The sequence below is a fragment of the Hordeum vulgare genome, chromosome 7H (assembly GCF_904849725.1).
Source record: "Hordeum vulgare subsp. vulgare chromosome 7H, MorexV3_pseudomolecules_assembly, whole genome shotgun sequence".
NCBI lineage: Eukaryota > Viridiplantae > Streptophyta > Magnoliopsida > Poales > Poaceae > Hordeum > Hordeum vulgare.
In genome coordinates, this window is record NC_058524.1 from 590,020,853 (window position 1) to 590,030,219 (window position 9,367).

General features: G+C 46.2%; 1 protein-coding gene across 1 annotated transcript; it reads right to left on the minus strand.

Moving 5' to 3' along the window:
- Positions 1 to 3,052: 3,052 nt before the first annotated feature.
- Positions 3,053 to 8,968, minus strand: LOC123407394 (heat shock 70 kDa protein 16-like). Its single transcript, XM_045100519.1, has 9 exons — positions 7,593 to 8,968; positions 7,264 to 7,476; positions 5,722 to 5,814; positions 5,571 to 5,639; positions 4,897 to 5,097; positions 4,677 to 4,823; positions 4,125 to 4,253; positions 3,631 to 3,761; positions 3,053 to 3,520 (listed from the first exon to the last, which is right to left on the minus strand). Exons 1-9 carry the CDS (start codon positions 8,739 to 8,741, stop codon positions 3,460 to 3,462), a joined length of 2,193 nt encoding a protein of 730 aa, XP_044956454.1. The 5' UTR covers positions 8,742 to 8,968; the 3' UTR covers positions 3,053 to 3,459.
- Between the last annotated feature and the right edge of the window lie 399 nt (positions 8,969 to 9,367).

The following is a 9,367-nucleotide window of genomic DNA, read 5'->3' on the forward strand; positions in this document are numbered from 1 at the left end:
TGACCTCCACCTAAAACTCGTTCTTTACAAGTGCATGGAAGTTTTGAAAATAGCTAAACACCTCATCCTTGTGACGCATCAAGTAAATCCAAGTCATACGAGAATAGCAGTCAATAAAGGTAGAAAAATAATTATTTCCATTCATTGACACTACTGGCTAGTACATACATCTGAATGAATAAGCATAAAGGGAGATATGCTCCTAAGCCCCTTACTCACATATGAGGCTCGTGTATGTTTTGCATATTCGCTAGCATCACATGTCAACTTGCCCTTGCCTATTCCACACATAACATCCAGAAATATTCTACTCATCTTATCAAAAGATACATGCCCCATCCTCCAGTGATGGATTATCGACTGCTTCTCCTTGTCCTTCATGGTCGCAGCATACACCAAGTCCAGCTACACCTCATGGTCCATGTACCAGAGCCCCCTGCGCCTGGTGCCAGTCCCAACCGTCTGGCTTGTCTATCACTCCTGAATCAAGCAACCGAACTTGTCAAGGATCACACGACAGTCTATTAGATCAATGAGAGCATTGAAAGAGACCAAATTGACAGGAAAAGCTGGCACATGTAAGACTGATGATAACGAGATAGTTGAAGTGCACTTGTTGTGCCAACCACTACGACATGTTGATTTATACCATCAGCGGTTTGGATAGTGCCCTTGTGAGTAGGAGGATGCTTATTGTAAGACTCAAACACACAGGAATTACCCGCAACATGCTTAGATGCTCCAGAGTCAAGGACCCACTCTGAAGCATCCACATTAGGAGTAAGAGATGCATTTGTCGGATTACCTTCATCAGTGGAGGCTGAGTGTGCAAAGTCTCCATAGGCAGCCTCATCCACTTCCTCACCTTTGACTTTGCAGTGTCCCCGCCAACTACCATATGTGCCATGTGGCCCCCTGAGTTTCCTGAGTGGCCACCTCTACCCCTGGAAAGTTGGCCCCCTGAGGTCCCTAGGTATCCACATGTGCCTCTATCATGTCTGCCTCTACCAGTTCCCCCTCTGTAATATCCCCGGCCTCTACCACGAGTTGGACATTCCCTCTTCCAGTGACCTGCCTCCCCACAGGCATGACATTTGTTGGAATCTCCCCACTCCATGCGCTCAGTGACTGCGAATGTCGAAGTCGGCACAACCTTCATGTATGCATGCTCAAGAGATAGACTCACCTACTCTTGAGACATTGTTGTGATAGTCTCCTCAATAGTTGGAAGGAGAGGTTGGTGCAACACGGATGCCACCCTACCATGGAAGCAACCTCTAAGCCCTTCCAAAAAATTTCAGCACACGTCTGCGTGCAATCCACTTGCACCCTGACTCGATGCAAGCCGCATCATAGAGTTCCACGGGATCACAGTTATCCTGCTCCGCCCATAGAGCGTGCAACTCTGCCACATATGCCATCACTGAGATGTTGTCACCTTGGCGCAGCCGGCTGATCTTCCCCTCAATCTAAGCAATTAGCATGAAATTACCCTTGCTAGAGTATTGGGAGGATAGAATCTTCCATATCTCGGCGGACGTGGATAGTCCCTCCACGGAGCGTCCAATGGAGGGCACTAGTGAGTTCAACAACGAGTCAACAAGCATAGAGTTTATGACCTTTCACCGCTTCCCCTCCTATCTCCGGGTTCATCAACCACACCCAATATGTACCCATCAAGTTCCTTCTGTTCCACGTCCAGGAATGCACTCCTGGACCGCTCAAATAATTCGTGGTCCCCTCTAGCTTCATGTCCACGGGTGACATTTCGAGCTTTTGAGCCACTTCCCGTTGAGGAACGATGGCCCCAGAGTTGGACTCCGCAAGGATCTTAGCTAGCTTCACGAAAGTCTAGTGAGAGCATTTGATTCATTCATCTTTGGTTGGGATAATCAGCAGCAGCAACGAGCAGCTTCAGTAGCAAAGACACAACTGCGGACCACCACCAGCACTTTCTCCTCTAACAGCAGCACCCACCTCCCGGTCTCCTTCTCCTCAAACAACAACAGCTGCAATTCTTCTCCTCCTCAACCAGCTACAGCAGCCCCCTTTTCCTTCGCAAACTGCAGCAACAGAAGCAAACTCACTTCAGGGAGCAACAACCTCCTCTCTCCACCTCCTTCTCTCCAATCAGCAGAGCAGCAGCCCTCCTCAACACCAATCAGTAGTAGCACCGCCACCAGCAGCAACAACAGCTGCAACCTCCTGATGCGGCCACAACAGCAGACTCCAGCAGCTGCCCTTCTTTCTCTTCCTCCTCTCTCCTTCTCCCTTCCACCCCGAGAAACACAGTAGAACATAGCGAGATAAGAGAGCCAAGACACGAAGTGGAAGGAAGGAACGAGCACCAACAGTCGCCCGCGCAGCCGCTTCTCCTCCTCACGCGCACACATAGCCTACGCACAACCACCTCTTCTCCAGCGTGTAGGGCCGCCGTCAATCCCCATCGGACCACGCCGCCTCGTCGGCCGACACCGCCGTCCGTCAGGCCTGGCTGAACCTGGCCTCTGATACCATATAGAGAACAAGAGGAGAGCCGAACCTGGTTGCTCTAGTGAGTCTGTGTGTGGCGGCTGCACCTTTGGAAGGGATTGGAAGAATCCCTTTCTAGGTCATACAAGGACTGGGCCTTGTGGGCTTAAGTGAGATGGCCCAGACAACCTATACCGGTTCAAAAGATACACTACTCAACTTATTTTTGGAATAACAACCACCTGTCTTTTTGTAAGAGACAAATTTGATCATATTTTTGTGACTTTTATTTGCAAAAGATATAGTTTCGGGACTATTTTTGCATGAAACTTTGTTCTCACGTTATTACATGATGCACATCTACTAATTTTTAAGAACATTATAAAATGCATAATTAATCAAAATCTGAACTTGAGCCTTGCGTGTGCATTCCCTTGTCATTTCTCCAAGTTAGAACTTATGCACTTTCCCATAAAAATAGTAAAATATGATATCTTCAAAATTTTGCTTCTCATCTAACATTAAACACACACAAATTTAATACTGGGAGAGTGAAATGACAAGAAAATGAGCCCATGCAAAAGTAAAATCCCACTGCAACATAGCATTCAAAGCATGAGGATCTTCCACACATGAATACAGCAAAGTTATAACTCAGCAGTCCTTGGTAAGTGGATACATTGCACACAAATTTTCTTCCATTTCTCCAATCTTGTTCATTCGTAGCAAACCTTTATCTGATTACGAGGAAAAAGAATTCACATGTATCAACGATCATGGCTACTGAAAACTGCACGTCAGCGTACTGAGATGCAGGCACCCAATGGCAGGCAGTTTGGTACAGAGTTGGTCGTCTGGCAAGGTTAGAAGAAATTCGTACGTCCGTATATTTCTACAAAATGTCAAACTTTGGCCATGGCAATTCTGCAGGGAATCCTCAGCAAGGTCTAATATCTCTATCTGATTTATGCATTTGATCTGAACCCGCTAGCATCCATCGTTGTTGTCGTGCCCCCGTGCCCTGCCAGTTACTATTTTGCTACATGACCTGCAAATTGAATCAGCCGAATCTAAGATATTGTGGAATGGCACACCAAACATATTTTCAAAAGAGCACAAAATGTCAAATTTTGGATTCAAGGAAGAAAGGTCAAATACATGTCTAGCTCCTCTTCCTTTTTCTTGATTTCATGAGACCAAACTACAGGGTCAACATTCTTGGGCAAGGACTCCTGTAGATGTGAGCTCTCCCTCAGCCACAGCTCAACTTTAGTGCACTCGTTGTCAATCTGACAGATAAACCGGTCATTAGAAGTGCAAGTAGCTACAGAATTCTATATAGCATGATACTATGCAGTATGCAGACAGAAATACTAAGCTAAACCAAACTACTGTCAACACTTTGTGTGTTCATTATTAAGTAACCTAGGATTATTTCAAAAGCTTCATCCCTTTTCTCTTTTGGCATTCGATTATTGTATTTCAAGGAAGTACTGTAATTAAGATATTGCGAGGAACATAAACAGTTCAACTTTATAACTTAGATCAACTTACCACCGTGTTGAGATTAGTACAGACTAGCAGACCGGTATCCAATGGTTCAAGTGTTAATAAGGGCACACAAAAGAAAAACTAATGGTTAAATAACTTACAGCATCTCGTTCAGGCGCAGATAATGACTTGGCAGCCATTCTATGGTCAACAATGCGCTTCAGAAGCTCCCTTGTAGCTTCAGCTCTGGCTTCCTCATCTTTACAACGATATTCAATGGGATCTACAAGCTTTAAATATAAAGCTGAACATAAGAAAATAGTCCAACAAAGAGGTGCATAGTCAAATAGGAATCGTCCGTGCATTAACATGGAATGTGCGATAGGATACGATGAACAACAAAGAACAGGTACAAACCATACAACTTAAATGTCAGTTAAGCCCAAAGGTGAAGTGAGAAATCATGAAATACTATAATACCGAGGACAAGAAAGTAAATTAACAAACATATATCAGAAAAGATGCATAAGGTGTATACAACAAAGAACAGGTACAAAAACTATACAACTTGAATGTCAGTCAAGCCCAAAGGTGAAGTGAGAAATCATGAAGGACAAGAAAATAAATTAACAAACATATATCAGAAAAGATGCATAAGGTGTATAAGGGGCCATGGATGCAGATAAAAAAACATTAAAAGGTACCATATGTACCTTTTTTAGCTCCTCGAGTTTACTAGTGTAAACTGCCTCAGTCTCATCATCACCTTCTTCATAAAGCCAATCTTCTGTCTGTTGTAGATTAACTGAGATTTCTTCCCTTTCAGAATCAGTAGCGAAGCTCCGATACCTCTCAGACAGCTAGAAAACAATTTATCAGAGAACAGAACTTTAGGTTGCAAAAGGAATTGGGAAAACATTCTCAGACTGCCACCTTATTACGGGTGTCGTACACGTAGGATTCCAATGCGTTCTTCCTCTCTTTCGTTCGCTCGACAAGTTTATCCTGATAGGCCAGTTGTTGTTCTTGCTCTTGAGCTTCCAGCAATTCCTGCTTGCTCATTACACCATAAATAGACTCAACAATTTGCAAGTCCTGTCGGTGCATTGGCCGTTCATTTTTTGACTTGTGATCCTGCACATAATAACAGTTGTCACGCCTAGTTAGTTGGGCAATAATTGAAAGATAACAGTTGCATTGGTCATTCATTTCTCAACTTTAACATATTTATGTATCTGGCAGGGTATTCCCTCCCCCATTTCAAATACTCAACATACAAATAATCTTATAGTACCTTCTCCCAACCAGCTAAGGATTAACAAGATTATCACAGAATTTAGCACCTAAAATACTTAAAATATCATATATATATATATGCCAGTGGATTGCATATATTACTCACAAAAGGAGTTGCTTGCGAGTTAGTACAGCACGTTTATTCCCAACTTCAAGAAAGAACGCCATCTGCTAATTATACTCATATAGCAACTCATGCTACTATTTATGAAAGTCGGCTGAATTTGCCTTTGTTCATCATAATGCAATTTAGTTAGAGGAATGCATGTAGCACAGATCTAGGATCAGGGAGAGCTGGCATAATTCCTTACCATGTCATCATTGGAATCGAGTTCCATAGAGTCAGCAGAATTCACATCCCTTTGATCATCGTCAATCAACTGAGGCAGTTTAAAGGTTAGAAAAACAATATTGAACAACTTATAACTAAAATTTGGTATGATTATGAAAGTTGACACTTACAACAGCTGATTCCACTGAAATAAGTCCATGGAGATTTAACCGAATCTTTACTTTGACTTTAGATTTTTCACTATGTGCTTGGAAAGGTCCAATCTGCAATAACCAAATAACAACACTAGAATAATTAGAAGTAATCATGGAAGACAACAATATTTAACTGTGAGTGTAACTTCGTTCAATGCATGTAAGCATATTTCTGGTGCCACAATTCAACTGGCATACATGTGTAATAGCTTTCGGAAGAGGTTCGACATACAAATTATGACATCAACGCAGTAGGTAAATGTGCACATGTTACATCCTCCTCTCCCAGCCCCTAAAAACCCCAACCACCCACCCCAAAAAACCTTTGCATCGAACCATGACCTAATATGTATGGAGCAACCACCAGTCCATCCGAAGTTAAGGATTCAAACTGTGGATCCAAAGTTTCAGGGATCCATCGGTGAACACCCTGCTTACGAAGATTAAAGACAAGGCCGCTCTTTGGGCAAGCGCTGGTGCTCTAGGGCTTAGAGCCATCACCCCCAGACATGGGATGTTCACTGATTTTCCTGTCGCGGAACCTATAATTGCCTCCTAGGAGGATTGTAGCAACTCTCTCTTTTCAACGCAACGAAACGCAAAATCTCTTGCGTTTTCTTGAAAAAAAAGTTTCAGGGATAAACAAATTAAATGCAAGAGAGCACAGCACTGATCTTTGAGTGCACTAAGGTCAACTAGAGTAAGGAATACAAAAGTTATCTGAAATGGTTTTCAAAACGATGATCAGAAACTAAACAACTTCATACTTTGCAGTAACAATGAAGGCACCACATGAGCTCTTACAAGACGAAATTTTATGATTTGTTAAGACAGCATGTTAGTGTTCCATGGCCAACAGAAGAGGCATTGGCAGCATCGTAAATATGATGACTTCAATGATGACAGGAAAACTGTCGAGAATGATTAAAACTGAACATCACAATACTTCTTTATTGAAAGTATGTGTTGCAATCTCTTTACAGAATGAAGTTGCAAGGTAGTTCCCATAGAAAACCAATTTGTATCTATAATATAAACCCTGCAGTTTCAATTTTCTTGTCCCATTGTGAAAGAACCAGTGCTTATGTTTACAATGGTTGACACTTAATAGGCATACTACATTGAAGATATATGCACTTCCGAATAAGAGATGCTATAAATCGACTATCACCCTTATACTTGTGTGCTATTATGATTGACAAGATTGCGTGCCCATTCTATGAGTACTGTTCATTTGCCTACTAAAGCACCAATTAAGTGAATACAACAAGGCACATAGATGATAGGCTGGCAAAACACATGAAAAAAGGTAACTTCTGACTGTTGTAAGCAAGGAGCGAAAGCATCAAAAGTTCTACAGAAACATGGTGCCATGAAATGGAACACTACTGTCTTGGAAGCTATTGAGTTTGCACATGGAGATAACAGAGTCTTACAGCTAAATAAAACAAAAGAGACATCTGGATCAAAAGGCTAAACATGATCATATTTTATCAGTCAAGAGAGTTAATTGCATACCTCAAAACTACCGATTTGTGTTGAGGTGCCAGGAGGCAGTTCATTCTCATCCACATAAAAAGCATCCAGAGTAAAACCACTGTTCTTATGCAAAGTGATTATCTTAACACTAGGAAGGGGCTGTCCTCTCCGGAACAATGCGTTGCTTGACAATGTTGATATTGGGCCTTCATTTGTGCAAAATCCTATTGAGGCAGGGATTACATCTTGCACCTGAAATACACCAAATGCAGCAATTCTCACTAGACAGACAGCAATACAGCATGCTTCAAGTACCACACTAAGCCTACATAAACCAGAGACTACAAGATAAAAGCAAGCATGCATACCTCATACTCCCGAACACGAAATGTGGGACTAAGCATTGCACACTGCAACGCGCAACCACGAGCCACGCACTCACTGACGTTGATTGTGCGACTAGGCTCCCTTCTAAAGAATCCGGCCAGAACTCTAGCAATAGCAGGTACCCGAGACCCTGACCCAACGAGCTCCACAGACTGCAGCTTATCCAACCCAATACCTGCATCAGCCATGGCCCTCTTGCACGGCTCAACGACCCTCTCCAGCAACTCAGCACAGAGCTTCTCGAAGTCTTCCCTCCGGATCATCCCCCTCACATCCTTCTCCTCCATGAGGCACTCTATGTTCACCACCGCCTCAGCATTCGCACTCAACACCTTCTTGGCCTTCTCACAGGCAGCCCTCAGCCTCATGCTTGCCTTCACATTACCCACGACATCGATCTTATACCTGTCCCTGAACTCCTCGGCGAAATGCTCGAACAGCACCTCGTCGAAGTCCCGTCCGCCCAGGTCGGCATCGAAGGCGTGCGACAGCACCTTCATCCCGGACGGGTCGAAGGCGACGACCCCTGCCTGGGTGTCGGAGTGGCCGACGTCGACGAAGGCGACGAAGGTGGGCCCACCGGCGACGCCGAGGTCGGAGCGGTAGAGGCCGTAGCCGAGGGCGGTGGCGGCGAGGTCGTGCATGAGGCGGAGCGGCCTGAGCCCCGCGACGGCCGCGGCGTCGGCGTAGGCGCGGCGCTGCGCCTGCGTGAGGTAGCAGGGCACGGAGATCACGCAGTCGGCGACGGGGGCGTCGAGGTCGTCCTCGGCGAGCTGGCGGAGGTAGGCGAGGAGCATGGCGAGGATGTGGGTCGGGGAGAGCGCGATGCGGCGGGCGAGGTGGTCGACGTGGACGCGGGCGCCGACGTCGACGGGGAAGGGGAGGCGCGGGAGGTCGCGGGGGGCGGGGCGGGAGGCGAGGAGGAGGAGTCGCTTGGGGCTGGAGAAGGGGGCGTGGGAGGACGCGGCACCCGCGGCGTGGGCGCCGAGGAGGCGCGCGCTGTGGGAGAAGGCGACGGCGGCGGGCGACTCGCGCTTGGACTCGGCGTTGAGCAGCACGTCGATCCCCCGCTGCCGCGCCGCCGCCGCCACCAGCGTGTCGTTGCCGACGTCGAGCCCCACCACGCTCATCGCGGCGGCGGCGGCGGCGGCGGCGGCGGTGGCGGCTGGCTGGCCGGGAATTGGGGTTCCGGATTCGATCGATGCGGCGAGGGGGTCGGCTCGGGAGGGAATGGGATTTTGGTGGGGTGGGTGCGGGTGTGGGGGCTGGTGCGCCGGAGGGGTACGGGCCGCGCGCCCCGGGGTGGGCGAGGAGAGGAGTGGACTAGTCACTAGTCTCGACTCTGGAGAGCAGCAGATGGTGCGGTCGGGTTGAGGCACTTTTGCTGGCCCTGTCACTGCTCGGACATGGCTGGCTGACTGGTCCGATGGAGTTGCTAATCAGTAATCGCCATAATCATCGATTAACCAATAATTCTTAGGACAGAATCTGGAGAGTGGAAAAAGGTACTCCCTCCGTCGTCACGGCACGCTTCAAAATCTATGGGACCAAGGTAGTCATCGATTGGTTGTGAGATGTAGCAGGTGTAAATGCTAATGCGCCTAATCAATCAAGAAAATACTATACTAATGCCTGAGCAGCAAATTGGGAGGGCGCATGCATGACTACTACTAGTACTAATTAATAAGAGTAATTGTTTTCGCGTCTTAAACCTTGTCTATTTTGGAAACGCACGCAAGTTTAATTGTGCCTTCTA